At 49.8% G+C, this 18,657-nt stretch overlaps 1 protein-coding gene across 3 annotated transcripts in view; it reads left to right on the top strand.

The window, feature by feature from the left end:
• The first annotated feature begins 12,155 nt into the window (after positions 1 to 12,155).
• The window catches only part of LRP1 (LDL receptor related protein 1), a 79,344-nt gene continuing 72,842 nt past the window's right edge, over positions 12,156 to 18,657 (top strand). The window contains exon 1 of one of the 3 annotated variants that reach the window (XM_027106737.1): positions 12,156 to 12,696. In XM_027106737.1, the coding sequence (XP_026962538.1) occupies positions 12,630 to 12,696 (67 nt within the window). In that variant the 5' untranslated portion in view covers positions 12,156 to 12,629. The remainder of the gene's footprint in view (positions 12,697 to 18,657) is intronic. The other 2 variants (XM_027106736.1, XM_027106735.1) reach the window with 2 other exon arrangements.

Genomic DNA, 18,657 nt, shown 5'->3' on the forward strand with positions numbered 1-18,657 from the left:
TTTAGAGGCATATCTGACACGGGTCTGACTCCACTTAAAAGCTTTGTGACTGTGTGTCAACCCCTCAAATGGAGACAAAAGCTATACCTACTTGCCATGGCCTAGGCCAGGGGGAGGTGTCGAGGGTGCCAAATTGGAGAAGGCACTCATCTTCAAGGTGGTGCTAGTGAGTGGTTGGCTAGACTACTGGTAATGACACCCCCATTTGCATGACCCTGAGAGCGAGTGCTTTGCTTGCCTCACCCTCCTCCGGGTCCCACCATCCGTCCACTTTCTGTAAAGATCGCATGAGGGAAAGCAGAGGAAAAAAGCATTTTGTAGTCTATGAACTGCATGTTGCAACCCAATGGTGAGTCACAAAATCAGTTTGGTGAGTGTATTCGTTTGCTAGGGCTGCCATAACAAAGCACCGCAGCTGGGGGTGGGGGTGGGGGATGGCTTAGACCACAGAAGGAATTCATTGTGTCAGAGTACCAGAGGCCCGAAGTCCAAGGTCAAGGTGTTGGCAGGGTTGGTCCCCTCTGCGGGCTGAGAGAGAGAATCCGTTCCAGGCCCCTCTCCTCGGCTTGTAGATGGCCATATCTTCCTATTAACATGGTATTCTCCCTATATGCAAGTCTGTCTCCAAGTTTCCACCATTTTTTGCTGCACCACGCAGCTTGCGGGATCTTAGTTCCCCGACCAGGGATAAAACCTGGGGCCCCGGCGGCAATGAAAGCACCGAGTCCTAACCACCAGGTAATTCCCAAGTTTCCCCTTTTTATAAGGATACCAGTCATATTGGATTAGGGCCCACCCTAAGGACCTCATTTTAACTTGATTACCTTTGTAAAGACCCTATCTCCAAATCAGGTCACATTCTGAGGTACTGGGGGTACCTCATATGAATATGAACTTTTGAGGGATATATGAATTCAATGTATTAATATACCAATTTTCGAGAGACACAGTTCAACCCATAACAGTGAGCCTTGACCATCACTATTTTTTTAATGAATTTATTTATTTATTCATTTATTTATGGCTGCGTCGGGTCTTCACTGCTGCGCGGGGGCGTTCTCTAGTTGCAGTGAGCGGGGGCTACTCTTCATTGCGGTGCACGGGCTTCTCACTGCAGTGGCTTCTCTTGTTGTGGAGCACCGGCTCTAGGCGCACGGGCTTCAGTAGTTGTAGCATGCAGGCTCAGTTGTGGCTCGCGGGCTCCTGAGCGCAGGCTCAGTAGTTGTGGCTCATGCGCCTTAGTTGCTCCACGGCATGTGGGATCTTCCCGGACCAGGGATTGAACCCATGTCCCCTGCACTGGCAGGCGGATTCTTAACCACTGTGCCATCAGGGAAGTCCACTGACCATCACTTTTTTAAAACAAAGTATGATAGAACAGAAAATATCAGAATGCATCACACAAAGTGAGGATAAATGGTGTCTAATGAAATTTGTTTCTGTTTTATATATTTATCTGAGTTCTAGGTCTTCATGTAAAAGATACTTTTCAGTGCTGGTTGTGATCAAAAACAAAGCACCATTTGGATGTTGGTAACCATCACATATCACTTTGCATTGCTTTTTAATTATGGGTACCTCCTTCTCCGACAAGGACATAAGCTCCCAGAGGGCGGGGACACATATCATCCTGTAGACTCTGCTATGCAGCTAGAAAAAAACAAAATTCATCCTCACTAGTGAATACAAAAACTACCATTTACTGAGTGCTTACTGTGTACCTGTGGCTGGGCTGTTTTACATACTCTCTCATATGAGGACTAAACAGTGATGGATTAATGGCAGGAGCTTAGTATATTTCACAGACAAGGTGAACGCGCGCCACATTCAGGAGCACTGGGCAGCAGCCTGGGATTTGTGGAGGATTGAGGGATAGAAGGAAAATTTCACAGAAGAAGTGTGGGAAGGTGCTGTGGGCCCCTAGGCAGCTCTGTCTCCCAGGCCTTTTCTATTCTCCCCAAATTTCCATCCACCTTGATACCAACTCACCATTTAGATTAGAGGAAATGGAGGCTATCAGTTGGAAACTCCTCCAGGTTCCTGCTGTCTGCCAACAGACATTTCATCAGCACCTGCACCATCCCTTCAGGCTCAGAGCAGAGGGTGTCTCTGTCCCTGCCCCTGCCCAAAGTATGTTTCTCCACCTGTGCTCAGGGCTTCTCCTTCTGCCTCCCCAGGCACTGTTCCATTAATTGTCCCCTCCATCCTCCAAATCTCCAGCCTCTCAGTTGCTAATTATTACAGCTCTTTTTTTTTCTGGCCATGCTTTGAGTCTTGCGGGATCTTAGTTGCCCGACCAGGGATTGAACCTGGACCATGGCAGTGAAAGTGCCAAGTTCTAACCACTGGACCACCATGGAATTCCCTATTATAGCTCTTTACCCTCAGCATATAAACATGTTCAAATCCCTCCACCTTTAAAAAAGTGAATCAGGGCTTCCCTGGTGGTGCAGTGGTTGGGAGTCCGCCTGCCAATGCAGGGGACACGGGTTCGAGCCCTGGTCCGGGAGGATCCCACATGCCGCGGAGCGGCTAGGCATGCGCCACAACTGCTGAGCCTGTGCTCTAGAGCCCGCGAGCCACAACTGCTGGGCCCGTGTGCCGCAACTGCTGAGGCCCGCACACCTGGAGCCCATGCTCCGCAACAAGAGTGGCCCCCGCTCGCTGCAACTAGAGAAAGCCTGCTTGCAGCAACAAAAACCCAATGCAGACAAAAATAAAAATAAAATTTTTTTAAAAAAAGTGAATCAAACTGATAGCAAGCAAACAAAAGCCATCCTCCCAGAATCTGTGTCCAGTTAATTCAATAAAAAATTTGTTGGGTGTCTGTTCTTAGGCTCTTATAGCTGAGAGGGGGAGTCAGATTTGTCAACAATGATACAACAGCATAATTGGGGCTGTGATTCCAGTGAAGCACAGGGTGCTGTGAGAGCATGTGGGAGGGGCACCTAAACTAGGTAGGGGTTAGGAGAGATCAGGGAGGTGATGCCGGAACAGAATCTTAAAGGAAATTAAGATTCAGGAGTTACCAAGGCAAAGAACAGGAGGAGAGCTAAACCAGGAAGGGGATCTAGCATGTGCAAAAGCATGGATACTGTGGGAGCAAGGTACCTTCTGGAAATGGTAGTAGTTGTCAATGGGGAACATTAGAGGATTTAGGGCAGGTGAGTAATATGATGAGATTTAGTAGAGAGACCACCCTGGCTGCAGTGTGGAAGATGGATTTAAAGAGTAAGTCTGAAGCCAGGAGAACTGTTCAGAAGGTTAATAATAATGAAGAAGGAGACCATGTGATGGAGGAGGAGAAGTGAAGCATTGTGGAACTGAGGCCGGTTAGGAAGAGAAGTAAAGACATGAGGAGCCAGTGGGAAAGGCAAGAACAGAGTCAAGGAACTGGAAGTCTCAACCAACCTAAAGATCAGCCTTCCTGGGAGCAAGGGAAAGAAGGAACTGAAGGGCTGGTCGGAGACAAGGGGGTGAGATTTCCGTCGAGTTCTCCTGGGAGGGTGTGGCAGAGGTCACGGCTATGGGAGTGAGTGGCTATGGCAACATGGAGGTGAGCCCTGGAGTTGAGGAGGTCAAGAACCAAGAGGCCAGGGTGCTGCTAGACTACCTGCATGAACACTGAAGCCACCTGGATTTGCTGAAGACCTGAGGTGGCCAGGAAGACGGCGAGTCGTATGCCAAAGTCTTTCTTCAAGGAGAGCGGGCAAATGACCCATCAGCAGATGGCAGCAAAAGTAATAAGGTTTAGTGAGGGTTCATGTGTTACCTTCATTCCTACTTTTTATATAATATAGGTACTGTACATTTTATCCTACGACAATACTGTGAAATAGAGCTATGTGCCCAATGTGGTAGTCACTAGCCATATATGACTTTAATTTTTTTTTTTTGGCTGTATGATGCCACATGTGGGATCTTAGTTCCCCAATTAGGGATCAAACCCATGCCCCCTGCATTTGGAGTAGGGAGTCTTAACCACTGGACCGCCAAAGAAGTCCCTGTGATTCTTTAATTTTAATTAAAAAACTCAATTCCTCAGGTGCACTAGTCTCATTTCAAATGCTCAACAGCCACGTATGACCAATGGCTACTTTATGAGCACAAGCGTGGGACATTTCCATCATCACAGTAAGTTCTGTTGGATGGTGCTGATAGCACTCGTTTTACAGATGAGGCAACTGCAGTGTGGAAAGTTTAAGTAATCTGCCCAAGGCCAAAGAGCTGGCAAGTAAGCTGGGATTTGTAGCCAGTTAGCCTGGCATAAGCACTGTTGCCCTTAAGCAGTATGCTACACATATTCTCAATGGAAGGTGAAATAGCTGGCCCTTAAAAGGAAGAGGAATTTGTATGACTGTCGGGGCAAACACTGATGATGCCTGCTCAGCAGTGTGTCTTTCTCCCTTGTTGGCAAAATCTGGATTTTATACAGGTGTTCCTTTCCCATGCATTTAGGGGATGAATCTCATTGGTCTTGTCAATCATGGTATTTCCATTGTCCTGGCCAGTAGGACTTTGGGAGGATCTTGGAAAATATTTTGTTTTTCTTCAATGTCAAGTCCACATGTGATGTCTGGAATAGCTGCAACTATGTTGCAACTGTGAGGAAAGAGACCATCAACCACTGAAGACAGAATATCAGCGTGAAGTGGTAGAAAACTCTTGATGAATCAACCAGCCCTGGATCTGTTCTAAAACTCTTTATTCAATCTCCTTTAATTGGGTTTTCTGGTCCTTGCTGCTCGATGCACCCCTAACTGAGACTTTGGTGGAGCCACATTGACTGTAAGAAATGGAGAGCACAGAGCAGGCTGACTGCCCTTGCTCCCACCACCACCTGACTTGTCCACTTGGGAGAATAAGTGATATCTCTTTAAAAAAAAAAAAAGTGTCCTCAGGGAAGAGCCATGTTTCAGACAAGCAAAGAGGGGCAAGGAGAATCTGAGCCAAGGGTGACCCAGTGCCTTGTGCAAGGAAGGGATTGGGGAGCAGTGCAAGGGTGGTCAGGAAGAAGAATCACTAGGCTGAGTGGAGAAGGGTGAACGCCCATTGAGGCCTGCCAAGGATGACAGGATGTGAGCAATGGTGGGGTCAGCTGATCTCAAGGTCCCAAATGTCAAGGTCCCTGCGGCTGTCAGGGGCTTACTGTGGCCAACAGACCTTCACCTCACAGAAGGACAATTAGCAGCCCTGGTGGGAGGGCGAAAGCAGGCATCTCTGGATGGAGCCAACTGAGATCAGGATTGAACCTCTGCAAGGAAATTCCAGCCCTCTAACTAGCACTCTAATTACTGTCTTGCCTTTCCCTCTTCCCTTGTACAGCCAAGCTTCTTGGGAGTTATTCACGTTCCCTGTCTTCCCTTCCTCACCTCCTCAGTACACTGCCAGCTGGCTACTGCCCCCACCAGTCCAAAGAAACTGTTCTGACCCATGTCACACATGCCCTCCTAGAATGATGACCTGTCCCTTTTCTGTCTGGACGGCTCAGCAGCATTCAACACTGTTAGCCACTCTTGAATAAGCTCTTCCCCCACTGGTTTTCATGGTCCCTGTCTCCTAGTCTTCCTCCTACCTGTCTGGGTGCTCCTTTCTCGGTCTCCTGTCTTCACAGGCTACACTTCCTTGTAACCTCATCCACACTCAAGGCTGCAGCATACGAGGGGCAAAGCAATGTAACGTGGTTAAAACCATGGGCTCTGGGGCCAGGCCACCTGGGTTCAAATCCTTGCCCTACCACTTGGTCGCTGTATGACATTTACATCCCTATCAAGATGTAGGTCATTTTCCTCACCCCACCCCCTGGGGGAGCCACTGTTCTAATTTTTTCCACGGTAGCTTTGTTTTGTCTGTTCTAGAATTCATATAAATGGAATAAAACAGGATGTGCTTTGGAGGGAGAGGGATGGACTGGGAGTTTGGGGTTGGTAGATGCAAACTATTACATTTAGAATGGATAAACAAGGTCCTAATGTATAGCACAGGGAGCTATATTCCATACCCTGTGATAAACCATAATGGAAAATAATATAAAAAAAGAATGTCTATATGTGTATAACTGAGTCACTTTGCTGTACATCAGAGATTGGCACACATTGTAAATCAACTATACTTCAATTAAAAACAAAACAAAACAAAACAAAAAAACAAAACAAAACAAAACAAAAAACCAGGATGTGCTTTTATGTCTGGCTTCTCTTACTCACTGTGTCTTGAGATTTATCGTGTTGTTGTGTGTATCCATAGTGTGTCCATTTTTATTACTAAGTAGTATCCCATGGTACAGATATACCATAGTTTGTTTATCCTTTTGTAAAAAAATGATAGCTACCTGGGCCATAGCCAGTTTTTGGCTATTATGAAGAAAACTACTATGAACATTACTTTTTTTAAAAGTTTTATTTATTTATTTATTTATGGCTGTATTGGGTCTTCTTTGCTGCGCGCGGGCTTTCTTTAGTTGCGGGGAGTGGGGGCTACCATTGCGGTGCACAGCTTCTCATTGTGGTGGCTTCTCTTGTTGGGGAGCGTCGGCTCTAGAGCACAGGCTCAGTAGTTGTGGCGCATGGGCATAGCTGCTCCGCGGCATGTGGGATCTTCCCAGACCAGGGCTCAAACCCGTGTCCCCTGCATTGGCAGGCAGATTCTTAACCACTGCTCCACCAGGGAAGCCCTAGGAACATTGTTTGAATCTTTGTGTGACCATATGTTTTGATTTCCCTTGAATAAATAACTAGGAGTATAATTGCTGGGTCATGGGGTAGATATGTGCTTAGTTATATAAGAAACTGCTACATATTTTTCCAAATTTATAGTACATTTTACATTCCCAACACTGTATGAGAGTTCCAGTTGCTGTACATTCTCACTAGCATTTGGTATTGTCAGTTTTTTAAAGCTTAACCATTTTGGTGAGTATGGAGAATTCTCTCACTGGTTTTAATTTGCATTTTCTTGATGACTAGAGATACTGAGCACTTTTCATGTGCTTATTGGGCATTCATACATGTTCTTTTGTGATGTATCTGTTCAAATCTTTTGTCCATCTTTTTAAAATGGGGTGTCTTTTTATTACTGTGTTATAGGAACTTTTTTATGTATCCTGGATACCTTTTTTTTTTTTTTTTTTGGCTGCACCGCATGGCATGTGGGATCTTAGTTCCCTGGTCAGGGATTGAACCCACGCCCCCTGCAATGGAAGTGCGGAGTCTTACCACTGGACCGCCAGGAAAGTCCCAATACCAGTTCTTTGTGAGATCAATATTTTGCTTACCTTTTGGCTTACTTATTCACTTTTCTTAATGGTGTCTTTTGATGAGCATCAATTTTGATATTTCTTTTATCAATTTTTTTTTCTTTTATGGTTATTGCTTTCTATAACATAAGAAATTTTTGCCTACTTCCAAGTCATGAAGATATTCTGTGTCTTCAACCTAAAAACCTTATGATTTAGCTTGTATGGCTAAGGTCTATCATTAATTTATGATTAGCTTGTATGGCTAAGGTCTATCATTAATCTTTTTTTTTAATCATTAATCTTGAATCAATTTTTGTACATGGTGTGAGGTAGGGATCACGATTTACTTATTTCTCCCATATGGATATTCAGTTGTTCCAGCACAATTGTTGGAAAGATATTCCTTTTCCCAGTGGATTGCTTTGACATCTTCATCAAAATTAAATGACCTTTAAGTGTGAGTCATTTCTGGCCCTCTATTCTATCCCACGGATCTCTTTGTCAGTCCTTATGCCAGTACCATAGTGTCTTGATTACAGTAGCTTATAAGTCTTGAAGTCAAGTAGTACAAGTTCTCTGGCACTGAGAATTTTTTTTGTCAGCACTGGGATTTTAAAACTCCCTGGGTGATTCTAACGTGCTGCCAAAATCTGAGAAGTTGAGAACATTCTAATGTGAGCCACAGTTTCTAGACTCAGCTTTCCCTGTCACTATCCTCTAGGCCAACATGATAAACTAATTGATATACTTGATCCTACCTCTTTACCTGGAATCCTCTTCCTCTTCAGCTCTATGCCTTGTGCGTTAAGGACTTCATCAATTTCTCACCTGGCTCCCCACTACTTCTAGAAAAAAATTCTAAGTCCTTAGTGTGGCTAAAATCACCCTTTTGGTTAGGATCCCTGATACTTCATCCATTATCTTCCCCAATAAGTACCTTAAGCTTCAGTCATACCATAACTGCCTCAAATGTTTTAAACTTCTTCATGCCTCCATGCCTTTGCCTGTCCTCCAGCCTAAAACACACTTTCCTTCTGTCATTGTTTATCATCTCCTTCCTCTCTTTCAACACATAGCCTGGTATCATCTACTCTGCCCTGCTTTGACCCTCTTATCTGGAATAGGTATCCTGCCCTGGTTCCCTCTGTGCCATGTACCTTTATCGCAGGCATTAAGGTACTTTGTTGTAACTGTCAGTGATTTAGTTGCACAGCCCCACTAACCTGTACACTTCTTGAAGGCTGAGACTGTGTGTTTCCATCTCTCGTCCCTAGTGCTTACCAATGTAACTGGCACATATGAGGTACCTAATAAATGTTTATTAAATGAAAGAAAACTGGGCTCCAATCTGCACTGTGCTTTGGGGCAGATTCCTTAATTTTTCTGAGACTCTATTTCCTTATCTACAAACTGAAAAGAACACTTATGCCACAAGGCGGTTATAAGACTTAAATGAGCTAATCCATGTAAAATCCACTGCATGGACTTAGTATATGGTAAGTACTCAGTAAATCTTGGTTCTCTTCCCACTTTCCACCAGACCCTTCAGACACTCTTCCTGTTTACACTTCTTTAGCTGACCGCTAGGTGGTGTCAGTCTCTGGCCTGACATTCAATCCCAGAGCTGCCCCCTTAATGCCCCATCTCAGTGCCTGTTACAGTCGACAGGAAAGGGAGATGTTTAATAATCTGCTGGGAGATCCAAAAAAAGGGGATATCCTCTTCACCAATTTCTTTGCCCACTGTCACCATTCTTGGTTTCCCGATCATGGGTTGCAGAGAATTCCTCCTTGGTTTCCTCTATTTGGTTACAATTCCAACTCAAGGGTTTGAAGATGGAAAAAGCTTCTTTGAATAGAAGTGGGGAGAAAGAGAAGAAGCTGAGGGAGAGAGGGACTATATAACGGGTGCTATAGGAGAAATACGGAGAAAATGCTTCCAGTCACATCCCGTTCGATGGTACTTAGTTATGATTGTCTCCTCTACCAGTGCAGACTCCCCTAGTCCTAACACTCCTGTCAGCTTACCCACTGAACAATCAAGAGGTCCTAACACTGGGTGGATACAAGAAGTAAAAGACATGTTACTTGCCCTTAGGGACCACCTTATGGTCTGATGGTAGACACAGAACCCTCGAAATTAAGTGCTAAGTTCTCGGTACTGAGGCTATCTTGAGAGCAAGTTTGGAACAGGAGTGATGGGCAGAGTGAGAATAACAGGAGAGCCTTGCTGATGAGGGTAGGAAGCAGCTGAGAGAAGAGTATAATTAAAGGCTCAAGTAGAAATATGCATTCTCTTGTCTTATAGAGACAACCTCAGCACTTCACACATTGGAAATAACCCAAGGGCCCAACAATCCCAGTAGACTGTGGAGTATCCAAGCAAGGAGATTCCAAGTAGCCAATACAAAGAGTGAGCTAGATGTGTGTGTACAATGTGGAAAGGGATCAAGATGAGTTAACTGAAAAAAAAGCAAGTTCCAGAACAGTATATACTGTATGAGCTCATTTGTGGTTTTAAAAGATGTTTATATTTGTTTATCGTTTTTTTTTGGCCACACCAAGTGGCTTGTGGGGTCTTAGTTCCCCGACTAAGGATTGTAGCTGGGCCCCTGGCAGTGAAAGCACTGAGTCCTAACCACTGGACCACCAAGGAATTCCCTGTTTATCATTTCAAAAAAAAAACCTCTTGGAAGGAGACCCAAGGAACTCTTAGTAGTGATTATTCTGAGGGTGGGACTGAAGAATGGGAGTATGGAGAGTAGTGGCAAGTTTACTTTTCATCTTGTACCTTCCTATACTCTGAGTTTTGCAACCACTAAGTATTACCATTTTTACAATATAACGTTCATAAAAATAAACACACATTCACATTCAGGAGATAGCAGGGGTTGGGACGTAGCAAACGAGAAGTGTTGATATGCTGGCTGAGGCCAGATATTGGGAGGCCAGGACTGGGAGAAGAGTCCACATTTGATTCCATTGTCTATAGACACCCAGTAGAGGTTTGCCAGCCAGGAAGAGACACAGGGAAAGCAGTTGCAGGAAGATTTCACCTGCATGAGACAGGTATCAGGGAGAGGAATGGGGCTGCCCCCTCATAACCCTCTTGGGCTACGTATGGTCACTCCAGCTAGCTTTTTCCTTGCAAAGCCGTCTGAAGTCTGTTTCAATCTGACTTCACTTGGATGACAACAAGGAGAGAGGGTCCTGGGAGAAGAAGGAACCTAGTAGGAGTTCATTAAAATGTTAGTAAGTCGCTGCCATGAGACCACCACTGTGTTAGCCCATGAGGTCTGGATGAAAGGATGAATAAGACCCCACCCCTGCCCAAAGAAACTCCAGCAGTGGAAACGGAGGAAATCTGAACTCTATTTCAAAGGAAAAAAATGACAAATCTTCAGCACAGGTTTCCAAGATTGGTATAGGAGAGAAAGGCCCACAAGACAAGTTGGCAGTAAGTCTGAGGTTTCTGGCCTGGGAGACTAAAGGCAGGTGGCCTTGGCCTTGAGCAACGCGAGCCAGGAGGAAGCTCTGGTTTGGTGAAAAGGTCTAGCTCCTTCTGGATTCCTCTCTTGCTCTCACTGCCATCAATAGACAAGTCCTCCATGCTGCTCCACTTTCTGCCAGGGCCAGGCTGGCGTGAGGATTTGGGGCCTTTCCTTGAACAGAACTTTAAAAGGGAGAAGGGTGGTGCAAGCCTCCCTCATCTCTAATGTGAATTTCTGGCGTCGCCTGCTGTCTCCCTGAACTCTGACTTCCAGACACCAGAAAGTCAGACACCCAAGGTACAGCCTTAAAACACCGCCCTGAAGGGGGCAGTGGCCAGAAGCACATTCACTGGGCTCTGGGAACCGCCCGGCGCCCTGTGGACTCAAAGCAGCATTCCCTTACGGGCTCAGGCTGGGACAAAGGTCCGGCACTCAGCAGACACCTCCTTAGAACTCGAGGCCTGGAAACAGAGGTCCAGAGTCCCTCATCTTATTCCAAATCCCTGTTGCTCGGAATCTAAAACCCCGACTTGGTGGGAAGCCAGTCAGAAGGTATAAAAAAACAAAACACCAAACAAAAAAATAAATGAGCCCCGACCTCTTGGAGCGAAGGTGGGTGGAACTTACTTAACCCCACCCGCTGGTGACTCACCTCCCTCCAAACCAGGGCCTGCCTCTCCCGGTGCCAGGCAAGCAGGGCGGGGCGGGCACTAAGGTGGGCTCCATCCCCAAGCCCTAGGCGGGCGGACAAGCTCCGGCGTGTCCCGGCGGGTGTCCCTGTTTACTCCAAGTCCGGGAGCGAGGTTGGGGCAGGCCGTCTCGGCCCCTCCCCCACCCCGCCCCCCTCCGCCGCAGGCCCCAATCCCCGTCCAGGTTTTACAAAGTCTCCAAATCAAAGCTCAGCTTCTCCCCGCATCTTCCCCGCGGACTGGCAGCCCCCGACCCCACCCCAGTCATGGGAAGGCACAGTCAGGGTTCCCCAGGAGATCAGGCCTCGGTCCAGACCTCCCGGTCTTGGATCCGCAGACGGGGCCTGAAATTCTAGGGAAAGACACCGAGTTTCAAAGAAAAGCCGCTCAGCTCTCCTCAACCCCCCCTGCCCAACCCCCCTCGCCCCTTCAGCTGCCGAGCGCCAGGGAGAAAGGCCCAGTCACGGGAATGGGCGCTCCAGGCCCAAAGCCAGCCAGCGGGACCCCGGGAACCCCCCGCTCTCGGACCGGTAGCCAGAGATCCAGATCTGGTCGCCGCTCTGACTCCCCCTCCCCAGGGCAGCGCGCCAAATCGGCGCATGCGCACTCACAGGATTGCCGCGTAGCTCTTTCTCCCCCCCCCCCCCCCCGTTTTTTTCTTTCCCCGCCCCTTCTCTCCCTCCCTCCTCTCCCGGTCCCCTCCCTCTCCCCCCACCTCAGCCCGCCCCGCGGCACCTCAGTCCGGGGAACAGTGGTGCGAGCTCCAGGCCCGTGCACTGAGGAGGCGGAAACGAGGGGAGACCCCATAGCTCCATCAGGCCCCTTCCGAAGGCTCCCCCACCCGGTCCACGCCCCCCACTCCCCCACCCCGCCTCCTCCCAATTGTGCATTTTTGCAGCCGGAGGCGGCTCGGAGATGGGGCTGTGAGCTTCGCCCGGGAGGGGGAAAAAGAGGAACGAAGAGAAAAGCCGGGGGTGAAGGGTTTGGATTTGGGGGCAGAGGGTGCACCCCCGTCTGCAGGCCCTCCCCAAGGGGCTCCGAACTCTACCTCTTCACCCAGACCCCTGGTGAGCTTTGCTGAAGGATAGGATAAGAATAGAGGAGGAGAAGGGAGGAAGGAGGAAAAGGGGGACCCCCCAATTGGGGGGGGCGGCGACGGCGAAAAGTAACAGGACCAGAGGGCAGGGGGCTGCTGCTTGCATCAGCCCACACCATGCTGACCCCGCCGCTGCTGCTGTTGCTGCCCCTGCTCTCAGCTCTGGTCGCGGCCGCTGTCGATGGTGAGTGAGATTCCGCGGCCCCCTTGGACCCCTGGGGACACCCACTCCCCAGCCCCCACTCCTGCGTTCGGATGGGAAAGGGAGACGCGGGAGGGGGTGCCTTTTGTTATCCCAGTCCAGCTGACACAGCAGCGGCCTGACTGGGGGTGGGGATGGGGGTCCAATTTGGAGGATAGGGGCCCCGGGCAAATGATGCTTCTGGGACCCCCCCAGCCCAAACAAAGACCAGAGGCCTGGGAAGGGAGAGGAGGGATCCCCTTTTTACTGATCCTGACATCTAGAGGCCTTCTTTTCCTATCTCTGGTGGGGGAGGGCCTCTGCCTCCCCTACATCCTCCACCCCCCCACACAACACATCTGAATTGTAAAGGAATCCGGATTTGCTGTTTACTGGCTGCAAAAGGGGGCGGGGGTCCTTTTGCAGTGGCCTCTGCATCTGGAAGGGTAGCCGGGTCAGGGGTGCCCCGCTGGGCAGAGGGCAGGCAGGACAGGGAGGATGGCTGTGGTGGGGAGAGAGAGGGCCACGGGAGGGCCCCCTGCTTGGGTGTGGAATCTGGGCCCTTGGAGACCGGGCTTGAAGGCCTGGGTCCAGGATCCAGCGGGCTGCCAGCCTGGGTTCCGAAATGAGCACTTCCCCCTCTCAGGGCCTCTGTCAGTAGCCTGGAAAGGGCTGTGTTGGGGGGTGTAGCGGGTGGGGGAAGGCGAAGCTATATGACTTTGAATTTTCCTTCTTAATTCCTGGGAGCTTTGAGATGAAAAACGTTAGATGTCATCATTGGGGAAGGGGACTGGAGAATGGCCTGGAATGCTGAGGTGGGAGGGTGGAGGAAGGCTGCTTTCTCCCTGACTTCTGGTCTGATCACAGTTTGTACTGGAAGGAGAGTTGGAGGCTGGATGGGGTTATGGCTATGCCCCCACCCCCTAATTCCCTGCTCCTTTGGTAGATGTGTTTATTTCTCTCCAGCATTTCCCCTCCTCCCCTCATACGCACACACTTTGTAGACTGCAGTTAGGTTTGGGCTAGAGCCGTGTCCTTTTGGAGAAATGGGGGGCCCTCTTGCCTTTCTTTAATGTCAGCGATTTTCCCTCTTACTTGTGAGTCACTGGTTCAAGTCTTGCTCAAGCTTTGAGCTGGGGTCATGGGGTTGGGCTGGGCTGGGCCCCTGATTTGGAAGGGGTGGGATCTCATCCCTTCCCGTCATTTTAGTCCTCTCATCCAGGGAAAAATCTGGACCCAATACCATCGTGCACCCCTCCTCCATCTTCTAAATTTTGCCAGATTGTGATTGGGAAAGTTTTTCTCTGAAACCAGACTATCTCTCTCTCTCTCTCTCTTCCCCTCCCCACAACTTGCTTCAGTGGGGGGAGGGAGGTTAAGGGGTCAGGAAGTAGCTGTGCCCAGAAAGACAATATATTCAGTAGCTCTCAGTTATGCCGTCTTGGGGACTCTGTCCGCCTACCCCCCACCCCACATCAATTATCTGCCCAAGAGGAGGAAAGAGGCTCTGCCCTGAATACCCTTCAGACCAGCCCTTGCCCATGACTTCCTCAGTTATGCATGTTGTTTCCTCTTGTTCTCAGCCCTGTGAAGTGAGAGGGGAAACTGAGGCAGAGAGATTTGGGTACAGCGACTTCTGGGAGGGATAGAAAAAAATGTTGAGAGAGAGTGACCCATCAAGAGCCCCACGATGGAAGGCAGAGGGAAAAGGGGGGTCTCTGTGGAGAGCAGAAAAAGTCCCCAGCCTGGTCAGGAATGGCCCCAGGGAGCTTCACCCCCAGGGTTCCAAAGCGGTGCTATCTGCCACACCAAGTTGGTGGGTGGTGAGTGGAAGAGGGAGACTGGATGTGTTTTCCTTAATGGTCTCCCATGCTTTTGTAAGTTTCCACCCAGTCCACAGCTGTAACCCCAGCTCAAACCAAACTCTATCCAAAGTCCTGGAGCGAGGACCCCTCCCCAAACACCCATACTGTGCTCACCTTAAGAATGGGAATAGTGAATCATCGGTTCTACCCCATTCTGGGGAGTGGGAAAGGGAAACTGCACAGACCTGTAGGGCCAATGTTGTCCAGGACAGCCTACGGATTCCTCTATCCCCACCCCTGCCCTCATGTCTCAGGCCCACAGACACGGAACTTTCTCCTTCGTTTTCTGGAGAAGGACACGTCCTGGCTCCAGCTTACCTGACTCAATGTCTAACCTTCCTTTCTGCTGCTATCACAGACCTTGCTGCTTTCCCTGCAGGGGAGCAGCCCTAGGGTCCTTCTCCACCATTTCTGCCTTCTCTGCTATGCCTGAACCCAATCCCCAGGGTCCCCTTCTCTTTGGGGAGCAATGTCACTCCCTGCTAGTAGACAGAATTGAGTATACTTGCTACCTGGGAGGATGGAGAAACAGATGGAATGGGGAATGGGAAGAGGAGTTACTGAGGTCCCTGCTGAGATTAGGAACATTTTGTAGTGGAGAGGGCTGGCTGCCTCCCTCTCTCCTACCCATCTCCACGTACCCCCTCGAGCCAGGGTACTACCATTTATCAGACAAGCTGGACAGTTAAGTGAGTTATGAGACTGAGTTGTTTGCCTTCTGGCTCTCTGAGAGATGGTTCCAAACTCCCTTCTCCCCTGGTCAGACTCAGATCTTGGACATCTCCCCTCACCCTCGTCTTTCAAACCAGGGATGTGTGGGACGTTGATGTGGGGATGGGGGGATATTTTGATGTTTGCGGCTGCTTCTCAAGAGTTCCTTTTCTCCTAATCTTGCTCCCCCTTCCTCCATTTTCTCTCTATATTTTTTGCCCCCAACCACTCCCCATCACTGGGCCTCTTAAAGATGTCAGCAGGGGCTCTGGTCAGAGCCAGATCCTGTCCAAATCCCCGGAACTTTACAGAACTCCTTCCTTACCTTTGGGAAGCCCTTCCTTACCTTTGGGAAGCCCTTCCTTACCAAGTCTAACTTTCTTTCCTCTTGCTGTAGTCTCAGCCTTTGCATATCAAAACCCCAAACCTAAGGCTTATTCCCCTCTGTAGTTTCCTCTCAGGGCACCACCCCTCTCCCCAACCCTCTATGAACTCTCCAGCATCCAAGTCCTCCAGCTCCGGATGGGGGTTCCTTGCCCTCTGGGAATCTGAGCGCAGTTGAGTGGGACCATGCAAGCTCTCCCTGACCTGGTGGAGCTGGGTGCTGGGTGTGGGTGTTTGAAGAACCTAGACCCATGCCCCTGTGTTCAGTCCCAGATTTCAGCCTGGTTAGCAGGATCCTGCATTGTTTGGAGAAGGAAGCAGTTGGCTCCGGATTGCTTCCGGTGCGGTGGCCCCAGGCCCCAGTGTAAAACCTGCCTGAGAAAGAGGTGAGGGACAGTGAGGGGAGGTATTTATCCCTCTTGCACCCCCAGGGAAGATGAGAATCTCCTGGAGGCCTTGGCTTCCCTGTTGAAGAGCTTCAGTCTTCCTTCCTCTCACCCTCCCAATTCTGTGGGAGGCAGCGGCCCCTATTCTGAGTCTCCCTTGGGTCAGGCACTACCAGGGCAGAGACTCTCTTTGTCCAAGTCAAGGTATATGCTTCCCCACCCTGAGTCTCAGGGATGTTGTTCTCCGGGGTCATCCCAAGACAACTGTGTCGTTGTCTTGGCAACCTCTCAGCTGAGACCCCTTCCCTCGTTTTTGCCTCTGTCTGTGTATCATTGGTGTGTGCTCTCTTGGCCTCAAAGAACCTCTGTCTCTCATCCTCTCATCTCTCTTACCTCATCCTTTGTGGCATTCTTTGTCCTGTCTCTCTCAGTCTCTGTCTCTTGCTTTGTCTCTGTCTGTCTCCATCCACCTCCACCCAGGCCTCTTGGTATCTTGAAAGCTACCTGGGAGCAGAAGTCCCTCCTGGGCTTTCCCACGTGCTCGCCATTTTGGAGTTATTCTTCCCCTCCCAGGCCAAGCTTGGAGTATCCAATTCGGCAGTGAAAGTTCTCCCTCCACTTTCCTCCAAGTTCCTCTCTCTTCTTCCCCCTCCACTAATTTTGGGGAGAATGTTTCTGGAGGAAGGGAACTTGATACCCTTTGTGGGTTGAGTAAGAGAGGGAGTGCAGATAATTCAGACAGGAGGAGGGAGGTTAGACTTCTGGCAGAACTTCCTCATAACCTGAGAACTGGAGAAAGGTGTGAGGAATGGGTCAGGAGCCTAGAGCTTTTCCTTCTGCAGCACATAAGCTGTGTGTGTGTGTTGGGGGGTAGGTGGAAAGGCCTTCTAAAGGCCTGGTGAGAGATATGCTGACCTCTGGAGACATTCAAAGGGTCTGATTTTACTTGTGGGGAAAGGAAAAGATGGTGGGGAGGTCAGGCTAATGTCCTGCTGAGTCAATATTGACTCAAGATGGAGGGGGAGACCCTTCCCCTCCCCCAGCAGCCCAAGCCATCCTGTCTGTCTGTCCAGGCCGCAAAGCAGAGGCCCAGACTCAGGAATGACAAAAATGTGTCTGAGCCTCGTTGAGCTGCGGGGAAGGAGCCACCGGTAACACCCAAAATACATAAAATTCAGTGAAAAGCTCTTGGTTAGGGTCTGGGAGGCCCCTGCTGTCCCACCCCCATATGTTTGAAAGTTTAGATTCCTGCAGGCTCTGTCCCCCACCCCCTGGCCACCCCCTGGCTCCTCTGTTCCCTTAGATATATCATGTGGGTCCTTTCAGAAAACATCCCCTGATACACAGCCTATCTCTCCCTCTGCTGTGTCTGCTCTTGAAAAGGGTCTCAGGGGTCTCTTTCATGCTTACCCTGTCTCAGGTCTCCTGGGTCTTTAGGAAATCTCACCATCTCTCTTCCTCTCCATCTCTGCTCCCAAGGGGATCAACAGATGGGTCCCCTTCTCTGGAGAAGACTCCCTCAGGGCTGTACTTCCCTGTCACTCTCTCTGCTCTGGTCAGGCCCTCTCACCGCCCTTCCCCACCCTGCCCCCAAGGTCCCAGAATGGGACAGGACGACAGCCAAGGCTTGAGCAGGGCAGCGGGGTCCGTGTTGTGTCTGGATGCACACCCAACCCTGCACCTCCTGTTCTGGCTCCATCTTGGTGGCCCTGGGGGCCATGGCTGGGCTGGGTGCCTGGGTTTGAGGGGGGGCAGGGGTGTTGGCCAGAGTTAGCATGGCGGTCACATTCATCTCCGGGCAAAGCTGAGAACAGACGGCCCCTGTGTCCTGGCGTTCTCTCTGCAACCTCGCTCGCTCTCCCTCCGTAGTCCTCTCCTTCTTCTCCCTTCTCTCTTCCCTCTTCTGTCCCGTTCTTGTCCCTTTCCGTCTTCTCCACCTTCTCCCCTCCTCTCTGAGGAGCCCTGAAGGCCACTGCCATCTCCTATGATCCCTGTGCCCACTCCCAGCGCCAGAGGACCCTGCCGTTTCCCTTCTTCATCCTTCTTCATGTGGCTCCATCATCGTGGCCAGTGAGGAACTGCCGGTTCAGTCACTAATCGCTCTGTACCTCAGTTCCCTCATCTGTATGATGGGGATTGCAACAGTAGCCATGTCACAGGGTTTGAGGACCTAAATGAGTTAATGTGTACAAAGTGTTTCAGCTCAGTGGCTGACACACAGTGACCATGTTGAAAAATGTTAGTTCATATCCTTATAAAGCCCCAAGTCTCATGAGGGGCAGGAGGCAGGGGAGGCCACTAGTTGCTCCTGAACTTAGGGCCGTGTTGTTCCCTCATCTAAGGCCACAGAGGTGGGTTTCCTGGGTGCTGGCATCAGATGCGGAAGGCGCAGCTGAGGGCAGTGGGGTTGGCTGCTGGCTCTAAGCAGATTACAAGTTTCCTACCCCACTGCACTGCAGCTCCCTCTGCCTCCAAGTGAGGCTTCCCTTGGCTGTGTAGACTGCCCCGAAGTAGGTTATTTGTTTCTTTCCTCCCCTCTTCCCCCTGAAGGAAATCACAGACAGGCCTCAGCCTTCATGCTTGAGATTCCTAGGGCTTTCTCCACCATCCCTGATGGA

The sequence above is a fragment of the Aethalodelphis obliquidens genome, unplaced genomic scaffold (genome assembly GCF_003676395.1).
Source record: "Aethalodelphis obliquidens isolate GAN/ISIS:26980383/991018 unplaced genomic scaffold, ASM367639v1 scaffold8, whole genome shotgun sequence".
NCBI lineage: Eukaryota > Metazoa > Chordata > Mammalia > Artiodactyla > Delphinidae > Aethalodelphis > Aethalodelphis obliquidens.